The sequence below is a fragment of the Parasteatoda tepidariorum genome, chromosome 9, assembly GCF_982258835.1.
Source record: "Parasteatoda tepidariorum strain Cologne lab strain chromosome 9, Ptep-v5.0, whole genome shotgun sequence".
NCBI lineage: Eukaryota > Metazoa > Arthropoda > Arachnida > Araneae > Theridiidae > Parasteatoda > Parasteatoda tepidariorum.
Genome location: NC_141763.1, coordinates 13,977,446 through 13,994,235, shown reverse-complemented (window position 1 = coordinate 13,994,235; position 16,790 = coordinate 13,977,446). Strand labels below are relative to the sequence as shown.

The 16,790-nt window shown below is 33.4% G+C and overlaps 2 protein-coding genes across 2 annotated transcripts in view; both read left to right on the top strand.

The window, feature by feature from the left end:
- The first annotated feature begins 3,033 nt into the window (after positions 1-3,033).
- LOC122268729 (uncharacterized) overlaps positions 3,034-16,790 on the top strand; it is a 235,490-nt gene continuing 221,733 nt past the window's right edge. Inside the window, exon 1 of the mRNA XM_043038834.3 lies at positions 3,034-3,389. The gene's annotated coding sequence lies outside the window, so the exon portion shown is untranslated. The remainder of the gene's footprint in view (positions 3,390-16,790) is intronic.
- On the top strand, positions 7,070-12,155 carry LOC147803324 (uncharacterized). Its single transcript, XM_087150496.1, has 2 exons — positions 7,070-7,541; positions 8,662-12,155. The coding sequence occupies exons 1-2, from the start codon at positions 7,070-7,072 to the stop codon at positions 12,153-12,155; spliced, it is 3,966 nt and encodes a 1,321-aa protein (XP_087006622.1).

Here is a 16,790-nt window from a genome sequence, read left to right as displayed (position 1 = left end):
CGTATATCGACATCGCCAACTCATGAAACGACGTTGCACAGATTTCTTTTCGCTTTCTTTCTTAAATCGTGTGAAATGAGGTAGACGAAACTTATTGATGTCTCAGGGGATACAGCGTTCGCCTTCCGAAGAGGTGAACCGGGTTCGAATCTCAGCGATGTCTGGTTGATACAAGTTCCGCTAGCTTGCACCGACTACAGTGCTGACGTGGAATATCCTCAGTGGTAGACGGATCATGGGTTAGAGTCCCCCTGCTGTCAGGCTAACCGTGGGAAGTTCTCGTGGTCTTCCACTCCATGTAACGGAAATGCGAGTTAGTTTCATCAAAAAGTCCTCCATGAAGGCAAATTTCTCTCAATGCTTGATCCAGGAGTTCTTTTGTCTTCTGAATTGGGTTCAAAATGACAAGGCTGCGGTGGTGGACATTCTAAGTCATAAACTCAAATTTGGGTCGGCTGTTCAACGGTTATATATATATATATATATATATATATATATATATATATATATATATATATATATATATATATATATATATATATATATATATATATATATATATATGTATGTAATAACAGGGCTCCAACCCTGTTATCAGTGTTGTATTTAGCTTGAAATAATTGCAGTCATAAGCCATCAGACGTTCTAAATAGGTTTATTTAATGTAGGCTGGAATTGCTAACAGTTGACATCCACGCTCCCTACGGGAGGGGAATGGACAAGACTCCGGACAATTCCGGCACAGCTGATTTGGATCACATCATTATGAAAAAGGACACGCAAAACTATGCGCTCTTACGTTTCATACCAACATAGATTTGAGGTAAAAAGGCACATTCGTACATTCCTTGTATCCTTACGCATTAAGGAAAATCATTTCTGCTTCCTTATATGGAATTGAAAAAGGGAACGATTCTAAAAATAACTCTTCCCTTGAAATATAAATCTATTAATATTTCAATGGTATGTTTTCAGCTTTGAATTCCCAAAATAGAATCTCTCTACGCTTATTCTTTAACAAAGACATTTTATGAAAACGAAAGAGTTTTAGTTCTTTTATTAATACAAAAGTATTTAATTCTTGTATTACATATATATATATATATATATATATATATATATATATATATATATATATATATATATATATATATATATATATATATATATATATATATATATATATATATATATATATAACGAAAAACAAGTAAAAAGAATTAATAAAAACTATATCTAAAATCGCAACAAATACGTCTTTCTATTCGCATTTAAAGAAACTGATGAATATTGTTCCTTGCAGACCATTTTTTTTCTACAGTGAAACAAAAGTGAAAATTCCTTATTTCGCACTTGATTTTTTAAGGGCATGTCAACATAAAACGCGCTATTTTTAGTGGTCCAACCAAACCAAATGTTCTTGCAATGTCATATAGTTGTTTCTTCTACAAGAACGAATTTTATTATTTATCGAAATAATTCACCAACTATAGTAAAAAGAGAAATAAAAAACTATGCATAAAGCAGTTAAATACTACAATTTCGAAGGAAAGTTGCGCAATGCTGCAGAAATTCCACGAGAAATTTGAAACCAATAGAAAATTCTAAAGAAGAAAACAATGAAAAATATAAAAATGGCAACCGAAGCTGACGTGGGCGTAGTTTGTTCTCAAATTTCAGTTTGGTTAAAGATTTTTAGAAAACTGTGTGCTTTGGTTTGAAATAGGAATATTTTTAAGTAGGTTTTTTCAACTATGTTTCCTTTTTGTAACTAGTTTATGTAATTTATGCAATAAAAAAACTTTATTATTTAAAAGTAATTCCATACAAAAAAATTTCAATAATTATTTATTATTTTTCATTATTTGATTTCATAAAGATGGAAAAAAATTTAATTGTATGGTAAACAAATTTTTACATCATTTTGAAAAAAATTATTATAAAAGACAAAGTACAAAATTTGAAAAAAATCAGTCAAATAGGTTCGGAGTAATCAAATCTTAAAAAAAGTCATACACTCAAAATTTAATTATAGCTTCGATTATGATTATTAATTTAGAGCAGATCATATGACCTTTAAATTATAAAATCATTTACGAATTTGTCTTTTTTTCGAAGTAATTTGCATAATTTTTATTTCTGAAATAAAATATTATTTTTCCTGCACGAAACTTTTTTTTTGTCTTTATGAATTGATCTAAGTAGATTTCAATGAAATTAATACCACATTTTATAAAATATCTATGCTTGGCCTAAAATAGTAGATTAACTTGATTCTTCAGATGTTATTGAATAATATTATGTTAGTTTCTTTTTTTATAAAAATATTTTAAGACGTTTATTATTGTTTTTAAAGTGATTAATGCTTGATTCCATGAACTATTGTCCTAATTGTTTGGCAGTATCGTGGGATATCGAAATAATATTTTAAGTATCGGAAAATAAATATCATTACTTTAATTACAGATATAAAAATTTTTAAACCAAGTTTCATCTTTGAGATGATCTTTGTAGTTAGAAAAGTGAAACTCAATTTAATGGATCACCTTAGTTAAACTATAGAACAACTAATTTCTTGAATAATTTTTTACCTGATTAAAATCTTACTATTTATGCACATTTTTTAGTTTGTTCTGAATGAATGATTAAAAGTGAATGAAAATGGATGAATAGAATTGACAATAATGGTGAAAAAGTTTAAATTGGAAGTTCAATTTATTTACCCCCACGCAACTCTAATTTTTTTTTTATGATTACACCATCGTTTGTTATTTCAATTGGAATACAGCCTGAAAAGTCTAAAAAAAGATTATTTATTTTCATACATTTTGAAAATTGCAAATCATAAATTTCATATCCATTTCACGCAGAAAATCATATTTTACTTTCAAAACAGATGATGGATAAAAAAAAAACGTATTTTACTTTCAAATTCTCTATTTTTGGCCTACTTTCAAAAATCAACGATGCAATTCCTTTCTATCGGAAGGGAAGTGTGTAAGTGAACCGATAGAGGTCGCTGGCGTAGGAGCTAGAGGCAAAATCCTTGTGTAAGTATGCGATAAGCATTAGTGAGAAGTCTGTTAGGCAGTGAAAACCGCTTTTCAATGGATGTATGTTTTCAAAATTGTTACCAACTTCTCACCTTTCTTTTTTTTTTCATAACAACTTGTTCATTAACAATGCGATGAAAAGAAAGGAATGAAATTTCGTGAAAGGATTGTGAGTTGTTTTTATTCCATTTTTGAAAATGGGAGAGTTTTCGAATAAAAAATAAATATTGTATTTCTTAAAGGAATTTTTTTAAAAAAGTGATCGGTTCTTTGAAAAGACTGTAAAAAAAGTGTACATTTTTTTGAGTTTTTATGGATACTTGACAATTTATATAGGTAAGCAAATAACTATATATATGTATATTTTTTTTTTAGAATTATCTTAAATACGGCTGTGAAATTTATTTATATCTTTGTAAGAATGTATTTATTTCATGAAACGATTTTTTTCAATTCACATCTCGGTATTTCTTGTACTTTTAAACTTGAAGAAAATACTTTTTGAAACATAATCTCTGGTACTTACTAATTGTTTATTGTATAGTAGTACAATCCTAAACTTTTGTACCTAAGAGTATTTACATAGAATAATAATCGCCGATTTATTTTAATGATTTCCAATAATTTGTACAATGATACAAACTTTTAAATTGAGGTATACAACCAAAGTAGATGTATGATTAAGATACAATATTACATATTTTTAGACTATTTGTAGAAAGTAAACAATAAGCTCAAAGCATATATAATTTTCTTATACTATTAGTTGCAAAAACTAAAAATAATTATTTCTTCAAAATTCTAATTGTACTTATATATATATATATATATATATATATATATATATATATATATATATATATATATATATATATATATATATATATATATATATATATATATATATATATATATATATATATATATATACATCATAGTTTATTTGCTGAATGCCTAGGATATTTGTTTTAATTATCTTAGTTTACGCCGGCTGTGACTCTTTAACGTAAAAAACTATGCGGGGAATAATGGGAAACATATGTCAGGTTAGAATTATTAATGTGCATTTTTAACTACGGCTATCAAAAAACGATTACTATAAATATTCGCATTTTCTTATTGATAAAAATGTAATGAACTGAAATCGTAATCTAGCGGTGATAAGTGATATTGCCCTGTATACATTTGGCCATTTCTTATAGCTATACTGATGTTGGGTTAGTCTCTTTGGTTTCGGGCTAAACAGGGGAAGTTTTCGTCATTTTCCTCAATGTAGTGCTATTTAAAATTCTCAAGCACACGTGAGTTTTTATAACTTCTTGATCGTACAGTACTGACGCAAAAATTGTCCTCAGGGGTAAGCGAATCATTAGTGAGAACCGTCTTGCTTTCGTGATAACTATCGAAATTTTTCGTAGTTTTCCATGTAATTACTTCCACCCAAAAATCCTGTTGTTGTCGTTGTCATTCCCATTGAGGCAAAAGGGGTGCGATTGTTCTTGTTTTCCAGTGGCGCGATCTATAGCCGGGATAGAAACTATATTAACTATATAGTCGTTAAAAAAACTATATAGTAATTAACTATATAGTAATTAAAAAACTATATTAGTAGTTTGGAATTTGCTAATATAATGTTGTTGTTGTTTGCCATTAAAGCAAGGGGTGCGATTGTTCTTATTTTCCATTGGTGCCATCTGTGGTAGAAAATTCGAATTCTGACACACCCGTTTAGAGGGTGGACCCATTCAGGCATCCACAGATCGTAATTTTGACCTGAACCAGAGAACGATCAAACTCCAATTCAGTACCCCCAGAGGTTTAATTTGTTATGGGAACATGGAGGACTTTGTGATCCGACAGATTTAATGTGCACCAGTCACCATTTACTACACGGGGAAGTCTACGGCCGGCTGGATTCGAACTCCCGTTCTCACGAATGCGAGTCCAGTGCCCTGCTAACCAGGCTATTCCGGCCCTAACAAAAAGTCCCCCACAAAAGTTATTTCTCTCAAAGCTTGATCTAAGAGTTCCTCTGTTTTTTGGGTTGGATTTTAAAAGAGTATGGATTTTAACATTGATAGTCGTGAACTCAAAAATAAGTGGGCTCTTCAATGCTGGTTATAGAAATAAAATGTAAAAGGCTTGATTAATGATTTCTTTTGTTTTCTGGGTTTCGTTCAAACTACAGGGCTTTATATATACGAACATTATGAAGCACAAATCAGATATGGATTGGCTATTGAACGCGATTAATAAAATATAGTGAAATTAAAAAGTGTCAGGTTGGGGTTCTGTTCCAGTTACTTTAAAAAAATATACAATCAGAGTATTTGGTTGGGATATTCTATACCAGTTATCTTTAAAAACTGTTTACAAGACTACGAGAGCAAAACATTTGGTCTGCATATTTTACCTCAGCTACCTTTCAAATCATGTGTCTTCAGATTTTGGAAACTCATAATGGTCCACTTTTTGGCTTCAATAAAAAATCATATAGAAAGTGTTTAATCGTCCTAAGAACCTAAGAATCTCAATGACGTTGTTTGTTATGTTGTCGAAAAGAGTTACACTTAAATTGTGTTCAATAAATGTAGCTAAAATTTAAATGTGCCTCCTGCTATTCAAAATTAACTCAAACTTTTTACACTATCCGAATTATCTTTTAGCATGCAATCAGGATACATAAATCTTTAATTAAAATTTCGAACTAACTTAGGTCTCTGTATAAAATAAAAGTGATTTTTTTTCCATAATAAAAATTCATACTTTTTATAAAGCTTATTAAACAACTAAAATTCTTAAAATGAAGAAATTGTATCAGTTTTAAATTTCAGGGACTTCAAATTTCAGATCCAGGTCAAATATTTTTAAAGGCATCGCCAATTGACACGTTTAACTCACTTTCATACAAGTAAAAATTAAAAGAAAATGTTTTCACCAATCTTCAAAGTACTATAAATCAAAGAGTTAATGCAAACAGCATATTTTTATTACAAAAAATCTTTTTAGGAAATATTTTTTTCCTACCAGCTGTTACACTTGAGTGACTAATTAAAGGTGCAACAACCGAAACTTAAATTTTCATTACTTTTCTCTTCTTTCATTTTTCTCTTCAATTATTTTAGAACATAATTTTTAAATATTAATAAGATTTTATACCAACTCTCTTTTACTTTGGGAAAAATAAAATTTTATTTGAAATAAATACTTTATTTTTCAGTGAAGAAAAATTCTTTAATGAAATAATCAGATGATGAAAAGTATAACAAATAAAGTAGAAGTTATGTAGCAGGGGTCTGTCCAGACATTTTGTGAAAGGTCCGTTTTTCGTGAAATTGTGAAAAAACTCTTCACATTCTTTCAACCAGGGTCCGCTTTTATGAATTTGTGCAAATAGGGTCCGTTATTGCAAAAAAAAACTTTTTCAAGGAGTTATTAAATTGTAAAGACATACAAGATTATGCTCAACACTGTAAAATTTTAATTAAAAAAATTAAATTTTTAAAAATAAACAACAATTGCTGCTTCTGAATTAGAGATGCAACATACAAATATTTGGTATTTAGCCTGTAACGAGCCCTCATCCCCAGATGTCATCCCAGAAAACTACCCCCAGATGGCGCCACTGGCGCAACAGAAATAATAACTTTTTATTTCTCAAAAACTTAAAAACAGTAGAAGCAGATGTAATGTAACTAGAGACGCGCCATGCAGCGCTAATATCTAACTCCATGTTTTCATCACTTTATAATCATCATTTACCATTTCTTGTAAATTCATCTTCATCTATTTGTAATTAACCAATAAAGGCTTATGAATCATCAAATTGGCGGTCTAAAGGTAAGTGGAACATTTTCCACTATTCATATTGAAAACAGGAATTCATTTTAGATTGAACATTTTCTGGCGCCCGAACAGGGACCGCCATTAAGAGATTTCTTGTTTATTTTCGATTAGAAATTTAGTTTCATAGAATAGTGACTTTAAGTGTATAAATAGTTCGCTTATAAATTAAGATGGAGAAATCCAAACAAAAGCGTACTACGATAAGGTCATTAACAACTAAGTTATTAACCAAAATCGAAAACATTTATCAAGACGATAAGGTTACAATAGATGAATTGGATGAGTTAATGTCTGAATTAATGTTAAAACAAGAACAATTGAAAGAAATTGATCTCGAAATTCAGCAGGGTATTACGGATGTAAATGAAATCGATACAGAAATTATAAAGTGTGATGAATATTTGACAAATATTGTACGAAGTAAAAGCAGATTAAAAAGAAAAATAGAAAAACTGTCGACTTCGGTAGTGTCTCCTGAGTTAAATTCGAACATTTCTGAACCGAAGATAAACACTAATATAAGAATAAATGAAACTTCTTCTGTGAAACTGCCTCTTTTAACTATAGAGAAATTTTCTGGCGATCCTGCAGACTGGCAAAGATTTTACGATCAGTTCGAATCTGCCATAGATAAAAACACTGGTTTGTCGAATGTTGAAAAGTTTAATTACTTGAAAACATATTTAGTGGGATCGGCTTCAGATGCGATTAAAGGATTCAGTTTAACAAATAATAATTATGTATCAGCAATTGAAACATTAAAAGAACGCTTTGGCAAGAAAACGTTGATAATTAACTCTCATTTGAATAAATTATTGAGTTTAACCCCAGTAGAAAAATCAACAGATATTTTTTCATTAAGAAAACTTTTTGATTCTTGTCAAACTGAAATAAGGAATTTAGAATCTTTGGGAATTAATCAGGAAAATTACGGGGCTTTACTCTGTCCTATACTTATTAAATTACTTCCCTCAGATATAGTGTTAGAAATAACTAAAAAATATAGCAATGATGATGAGTGGAAAATATCAGAGATCCTCGATATTTTAAAAACAGAAGTAATTAGCCGAGAAAAAGCCACGGCCTTGAGTTCGTCTATAACACGAGTTTCAGAATGTTCCCCCTTTCCCTCCTCAAAGCGTAGCAGTGGAGGCGAGAATTCGAATAAACAAAATAAGATTCGCATATCAACGGCGTCAGGTTTATTGAATGAATCGAGTAATAAGAAAAATAAATGTATTTCTTGCGGTTCCGATAGACATAATTTATGGGATTGTAATGAATTTAAAATGAAAGAAATGAATGAGAAAAGGGATATTTTAAAGAGAAGCGGTTGTTGCTTTATTTGTTTTCGCTTTGGCCATACGGCTAAAAAATGCAGGAGTTTTGTAAAATGCGATATTTGTTTTAGACGTCATTATACATTTATGTGTCCGGAAAAGAAAACAGATAGAAAATGGAAAGTACGGTTTTATCGAATGAAACTTGTAATCCGGAAGTATTAATGCAAACGTTAACAATTCGCTTAATTAAATAGTTATACGCGGATTGATAGACACGGGGTCCCAAAAGTCGTATCTTTTGAAAGAAACAATAAATAAAATAGGTTACAAACCAATAGGGCAAGAAAACTTAAATCATAGTCTTTACGGTGGATTACAAAGAACTAATCAGCATAATAAATACAGAATTTTTTTGAGTGATTTAAATCGGGATTATTTTTGTAACTTTGAAGTTTATGATCAGGAAAAAATTTGTACAGAAATTCCTAAAATAAGAGACGGCTTGTGGATAAAAGAAGCGAATAAGTTAGGAATTAAATTTTGCGATTATAAAAACATGGAAGGGTCGAATTCAGAAACTAAAGAAATTGATTTACTTATCGGAGCCGACGTTTGCGGTAAACTTTTCACAGGTATTATTAAATCGGTTTCAGAAAATTTAATTGCATTCGAAACGCGATTAGGTTGGACACTTATGGGTAAAACTCGTGATCCTGAAAACAGTAATAGAACCAACACAGTTTTGTCCCTTCATGTGGCTCAGGCTAAAATTTCGGATCTCTGGAAACTAGATACGTTAGTGATATTAGACCCAGGTGAAAAAGAATCAAGAGAAGACATTGCGAAAGCTACCGAAGACCATTTTAATCGCAACATAAAGGTACTTGAAAATGGGAGATATGAAGTGAGCCTTCCATGGATCTTAAATCACCCTACTTTGCCTGATTATAGAAGTGTTGCTGAAAGAAGATTGAAGAACTGCGTTGAGTCCCTAAAGAAATCAGAAATATTAGAAGATTATGAAGCGGTATTTAAAGAATGGCTACGAGAGGGAATTATCGAAGAGGTTAGCCCATACGATACAGCCACCAATGAACATTTTTTGCCACACCGAGCAGTGATAAAAGAAAATTCTACTACCAAGATCAGGCCTGTTTTTGATGGTTCGACCAAAATAAAAAATTTCCCCTCTATCAATAATTGTCTTGAAAAAGGACCTAATCTTGTGGAGCTCATTCCTTCAGTGATCAACAGATTTAGATTAAATAAGATTGGAGTCATTTCAGATATTCGAAAAGCTTTCTTGCAGATCCAACTGAGTGAAGCTGATAGACCTTTCCTAAGATTTCTATGGTGTGAAAATGGAGACCTTTCGAAGATCAAAATTTACCAACATAGAAGAGTGGTATTTGGCTTGACTTGTAGTCCATATTTGTTGGGAGCCACCCTACGGTACCATTTGAAGAAAGCGCCAGAATCAATGCTGGAAACTGCAGTTAAATTAGAAGAGTCATTTTATGTAGATAATTGCTTAACCAGTGTTGAAGATAGAGAACATTTGCACAAATTTATTACTGAATCGCAGTATATATTGAAGAGAGCTCATTTCGATCTAAGAGGGTGGGAGCATAGCATCCTAAATTCACAAGAAGTAGCCATCCCTAATGAAGAAAGAAAAGTACCAGTTTTGGGACTGATTTGGAAGTTAAGTACTGATTCATTGACTTTGGACTTAAAGGAAACATCGCAGACCTCTGAGACTTTAACCAAAAGAAAAATTCTGTCTGAAGTTCACAAAGTGTTCGACCCCATTGGTTACACGTGTCCAGTAACATTAATACCGAAGATCATGCTTCAGGAGTGCTGGAAGCTAAAATGCACTTGGGATATAGAATTACCATCTTCTATTAGAAAACCGTTTGAAAAATGGCAAAAACAACTAAGTCAATTGAAAGATATAACAATTCCGAGATATCTCTTGGACAATCCTGAAGGTTCGAGAAATTTGAGTTTACATATTTTTTGTGATGCGAGCAAGGTAGCTTATGCTACATGCATATTCCTGAGAAGCCAAAACGAAGACTCGACATCATGTCAGCTCATTCAAGCTCGATCTCGAGTAGCTCCTCTAAAACCCGTCACAATACCCAGACTTGAACTTTTATCCTGTACAATTGGAGCTAGACTGGCTCATGGAGTTAAATCAGACTTAAGACTTGAAAATATTCCTACATTTTTCTGGTCAGATTCAGTAAATGCCCTCTTTTGGATAAAAAGGAATGAAAATTGGGCCCCTTTTGTTTACAACAGAGTCCAAGAAATCAGATCTCTCAGTTTGCCAGAAGAATGGAATTATGTTCCCGGATCTCTTAATCCAGCTGATCTTCCCTCACGAGGATGTTCTGCAGAGCATCTTAAGCAATCTAAATGGTGGGAGGGCCCTATTTTTCTGAAAGATCCACCACAGCTCTGGCCAAAAGATATTATCGATCCAGATTTGGACATTATCAACGCTGAAAGAAGAAAAACGGTAGTGACTTCAACAAATTTATTCAAAGGACAAATTCCGTTATATGATACTTTAACATCATGTCGAAAAATGATAAGAGTAACTGCTTGGATTTACAGATTCTATCGAAACATCAAGAGTGCTGCGGATGAACGAAACCTCGAAAAACAGCTGACTATTGAAGAAATGAAAGACGCTGAAATGGTCATTTTAAAGTACGTGCAGAACAGATGCCTAGCAGAAGAAACCAAGCCTTGCTATACTTCATTACAAACTATAACGGATGATGAAGGCCTTATACGAGTTAGAACAAGAATAGCCATGAGGAAGGATTTGAGAACATTTAAGTATCCTATTGTTCTGCCATCTGACCATAATGTCACTCACTGCCTTATACTTGATAAGCACAAAGAACTAAATCATGCCGGAACTCAAATTGTAATGTCAGTTCTAAGAGAACAATATTGGATCCTCAGATGCAGAAAAACTGTTCAACGAGTGATTAAAAAATGTGTCATTTGCAAAAGATTCAGCGCTCGTCCTACAGAAGTGCTAAGTGGTCCTCTACCAGAAGATCGTGTACGAGAAGCATTGATTTTTGAGGTCATTGGAGTGGATTTGTGCGGACCACTCTTTTTGAAGGATGGAAGCAAGAGTTGGATCGTGCTGTTCACCTGTGCGGTTTTCCGAGCCATTCATGTTGAACTAGTTACGTCACTTTCCACGGATAGCTTTCTGCTGGAATTTAGAAGGTTCATAGCACGACGAGGAAGACCCGCAACGGTTTTCTCTGACAACGGCACAAATCTGACTCGAGCGGCTGCAGATCTGAAATCAGTAGACTTCGAAAAACTAAAAGAGTTTGCTACTTCGAAAAAGATTCACTGGAAGTTCAATCCTCCCTCTGCACCCTGGTGGGGTGGATTTTTTGAAAGAATGATTGGAATGCTGAAATCAATTTTACGAAGAGTCCTTGGAAGAGCAAACCTTCTCTATGAAGAGCTATACACAGTAATTTGTGATGTTGAAAGCATCATAAATTCCAGACCACTTACGTACATCTCAGAAAATCTAGAGGACATGATACCATTAACACCTGCCATGTTTTTGCACGAACTTAAAGAATCTGGAGTACCAGATATTGATTTAATTGATGCCACCAGGATGAAAAAACGATTTGCCTATCGTCAAAAAATTCGAGAGGACTTAAGAAAACGTTTCCGAATTGAATACTTTGGACAACTTAAGGATTTTGCCCGTAAAAAGAAAGACTCTCAAGTTAAAGAAGGAGAAATCGTTCTCGTAGGAGACGATAACCACAATCGCATCAATTGGCTTTTGGGCAAAATAGAAGCTCTTTACCCCGGCAAAGATGGAAAAACAAGAGTGGTGCGCGTAAAAACTCGGCATGGATCATACTTACGACCATGTCGAAAACTTTATAGACTTGAAGTGACTAATTGAGTTTCGTCATGACATTTGTCGTCCAAAACTCAAGGTGGGAGGATGTAACGAGCCCTCATCCCCAGATGTCATCCCAGAAAACTACCCCCAGATGGCGCCACTGGCGCAACAGAAATAATAACTTTTTATTTCTCAAAAACTTAAAAACAGTAGAAGCAGATGTAATGTAACTAGAGACGCGCCATGCAGCGCTAATATCTAACTCCATGTTTTCATCACTTTATAATCATCATTTACCATTTCTTGTAAATTCATCTTCATCTATTTGTAATTAACCAATAAAGGCTTATGAATCATCAAATTGGCGGTCTAAAGGTAAGTGGAACATTTTCCACTATTCATATTGAAAACAGGAATTCATTTTAGATTGAACATAGCCTATACTGAACGCAGAATATTAATTTCGGACGAATAATGGAAGAATCGTCTGCCGAACACAAAACTTAATTCGTTTACATCCATCTTTCTTGTTTTCTGCCCTGGAAAGGGTTTATTCGAATAACAAAATAATAATGAAGATAAACAAATTTGTGAAGGGTCCGATTAAAAGATAAATTATTTTGTGAAGGGTCCGTTTTTAAGTTAAAATATTTTGTGAAGGGTCCGTTTTTAAGTTAAAATATTTTGTGAAGGGTCCGTTTTTATGAAAAGATATTTTGTGAAGGGTCCGTTAACGGACCCAAATTTCTTCTAAACAGACCCCTGTGTAGTAGAAGTAGAAGAAGAATAAAGTAAAGTACTGTTAGTTGAGTGCTGTACTTTTACTTGTGTTTAGATTTTTTGAAATTTAATGTCAGCTGACTCTGAAATTTTAATTTAAAATGACGAAAACCAATTTTGATGCTGAAAAATTAATCTTAACGTAAATTACTAGAAACCAAGGATATTTACGAAAAAAAAAATAAATCCAGTATTTGCGTAGTACTAAACTACCTTTTAAAGAATGTGCTAACCACAGAATTGTATTGGTATAATTTTTTCAGTAAAAAAATTTTAAAATTTTCGAACAAAGAAATCTTTGTTCTCCTACTTTGATTGGTTGACAAGCTTGTATTTTGCAACCTAACAAAATAATTGGATTTGAATTTTATCCTAATAAAATCGGGAATTAAATCTGTGGATTCAAATCTGTGTTTATCCTTTATGTACCGACGGAATTTAAAGTCTGACTAATATTACTTCTATTTAGCAATTCTATATTTAAAATATCCCATCGGAACTTGTCTGTCCCTGTAATGCTTTTTAATTTTATATTCGTCGTTGAACAGTCGACCCAATTTTCGGGTTTACGACTACTAATGTTCAACTCCGTTGCCTTGTCATTTTGAACCCAATCCAGAAGACAAGGGAATTCCTGGATCAGTACCCCCAGAGTGAAATGTGTCTCCGCGGTGGACTTTTTGATGGAACTAACTTGCATTTTCGTTACATGGAGAGGAAGACCACGAGAACCGCCCACTGTTAGCCTGCCGGCAAAGGGACTCTTACCCATGATCCGTCTACCACTGAGGATATTTAAAGTCAGCACAGTATTGGTGCAAGCCGGATGCGGATTCGTATCGACCAGCCATCACTGGGATTTGAAACCGGTTCACCTCATTTGAAGGCGAACGCTCTATCCCCTGACTGCTCACACCTTAGCCATCGCTGCTCACACCTTAGTAATTTCAAACTTTTAAGTCTTATTAAGTCTAGTTTTTGAGCAGCAAAGCAAAGTGCAACGTTCATTTGAATATCTAAAACAGCAGTGGTCCCAGCAATACTAAATTACTGTACTCCTTAAGTTTCTTCAATTTAGTCCAGTTTTTTTTCTCCAGTTTTCCGTGTTTTGGAAGACAATGAAACCTTTATTGATTTTTTGTTTGTTTGTTTTGTTCATTTACGTCGCTCTAGAGCTGCGCAATGGGCTATTGGCGACGGTCTGGGAAACATCCCTGAGGATGATCCGAAGACATGCCATCACAATTTTGATCCTCTGCGGAGGGGATGGCATCCCCGCTTTGGTAGCCCGACGACCTGCACGCGAAGTCGAGCACTTTACGGTAGAACAGTTTAACGAGGACCCATACCGCACACCCTCGGTCCCTACGCAAACTGATCCAAGTGGTCACCCACCCGCACACTGACAGCAGCCAGGGATGCTTGACTTCGGTGATCTGCTGGTAACCGTGTCTTAACGATCAGTCCACTGCAGGACGAAACCTTTATTAAACGTTAAAAAATAAAAATTATTGTGTAATAATTGTGGGAGCTTGTATACAGAAAAGAGACCAGTTTCCAAATTAATTGTTTGGACGGCGAACTTAGTGGCTTACCCCCCAAAAAAAATTGAAACTAGATTAAATTAATGATGCAAAACCATTTTTTTTCTTTTCTTACAGATCGATGAAAATTTTTTTTTTCCTCAATAGAAAGAGAAACTGAATACATATTTTCAAAATTAAGTTTGTAAAAGAGTAATCACTTTTTTAAATTCACCCATTTCACTTGATATGCAAATCGAATAACTAAGATTGAAAGTTGATTCTGAACGAGATTCTTTATATTACAACAAAGCTTCTGTAAAAACAGATGCGCAGTGTTATAGTGAATTTTTTTGTTACGTATATTCGATTAGTAATTCACTGAAAGTGCATATGAAGTATTTCTCTGTCAAAATTAATTACCATACGGGTGCAATAAATTAAAATTTTTAATTAAAAATAAAAATGTAATATTTTTTAAAAAAAAAGTAGAAAAAAATTATTCGATGAATAATTCATTGAAAATTGCGTATGAATAGCAAAATATTTCGCTGTCAAAGTTAATAATCATACAGGTGTAATAAATTAAAATTTTATCCTTATGCAGGGATTTTTATCTTTTAATTACAAGTAGTATGTAATATTAATAGAAAAAAATATTTCAGCTGAAAATGTATTTTAGCTTTTTAAAAAAAATATTTTAGCTTTTTTTTAACATTTCATTATTTAATTCCTTAATAAATAATAAAATCAAAAATTTAAAAAACTGCATTTCCTAATTTGCTAAAAAAGAAAAAAGAAAACTTATTTTTTTCTTACCTTAAACGAAAATTATAATGTGCGCTACTTTCTTAATTAGACTAATACTTTAATTAATCCCAACTTGCGAAAATGTTTTCCGAAAATGACGCGCTATATGTTTTTTCGTTTTAGATTAGACAAAAACAGGACTGTTTTTCCTTTTTTATCCACTAGAAAAATGTAGTTTTTAAAATTTTTCTTTTACTTCCGTGTTATTTTGCTTGTTTATGACGACAAGGGGGCAAAATTTGAGTCACCAATAAATTTTTACAGCACTATTTAAAAATAAATTAAAGAAAAATTGTATTGTCATCCAGTACTAAGCTCAAGTACAGTTTTGAAGTATCTAACCAAAAATCAAGGGATGGAACACTAGTCTTCCAAAATGGAAACCAAATTTCAAGCTCACTTGATATAAATCCCGACTCGCACAGATTACAGTGCTGGCTTTAAATATCCTCATGATTGACAAATCAGGGGTTCGAAACCCCTACTGTTTGGCTAACTGTGGGAGATTTTCGTGATTTTTCTTTGCTTATAACGCAATTGTTAGTTCCGCCAAAAAGTTGCCAATCGTCCAAATACTTGATTATTGAGTTCATATTTTTGTTGAACAGCCGAACCAATTTTTGGGTTAACAATTACTAATGTTCCACTACGTAGCCATATAATTTTGGATCCAATCCAGAAGACAAGGGAACGCCTGGTGGAGGAAGATCACGAGAACCTCCCACGGTTAGCCAGACGGCAAGGGAACTCTAACCCATGATCCGTCTATCACTGGGGATATTTCACGTCAGCGCTGTGGTCGGTGCATGCTGGAAGCGGAATTCGACCAGCAATCACCAGGATTCGAACCCGCGTCACCTCATTGGAAGGCGAAACCTCTATCTCCTGAGCCTGATTATGGTGTTTGTCACAGGTTTTGGGTTCAAAAAGCCGCGTGGTTGAATATTGATAGTCGCAAACCAAAAAATGGGTCGGCTTATCAACGGTGAGGAAACAATAGTAATGTAACTAATCAGAAGGTGATCGATATTTCCATTGATAATAACGGCGATAATATGACTATAAATTAAATTATAGCGATAAAAACCGTGATTGTAACTTGAATTAGTCCCGCAATGGTGTGATCGAAAAACATGGTTTCCAGTAGAACAAACGACCACTTTGATCACCCGACGTAATGACTGAGGTTGCTCGGTATTGGTCCTCGTTAAACTGTACTTCAGTAAAGTGCTCGACTTCGCGCGCAGGTCGTCGGGCTACCAAGGCAGGGGGGAGCCATCTTCCTGTTGAGGATCAAAATTGCGATGGCATGTCTTTGGCATGTTGCGATGGCATGTTTTTCTGGGATGCTTCCCAGAACGTTGGCTATAACCCATAGTGCAGCTCTAGTGCGACGTAAATAAAGTACTCACCTACCTAACTTCAATTGTTATCAATGTTATCAAAAACAGACGTGAGGTCTATCCCTTTGCACTTGTATGGTTGCCTTTAGTGACTACAAAGTACAACCATAAAGGGATAAAAACCATATTTATTTTGAAAATTACGAAGACTTTTCTTTTCGAGCAAGTTAATAAAGTTT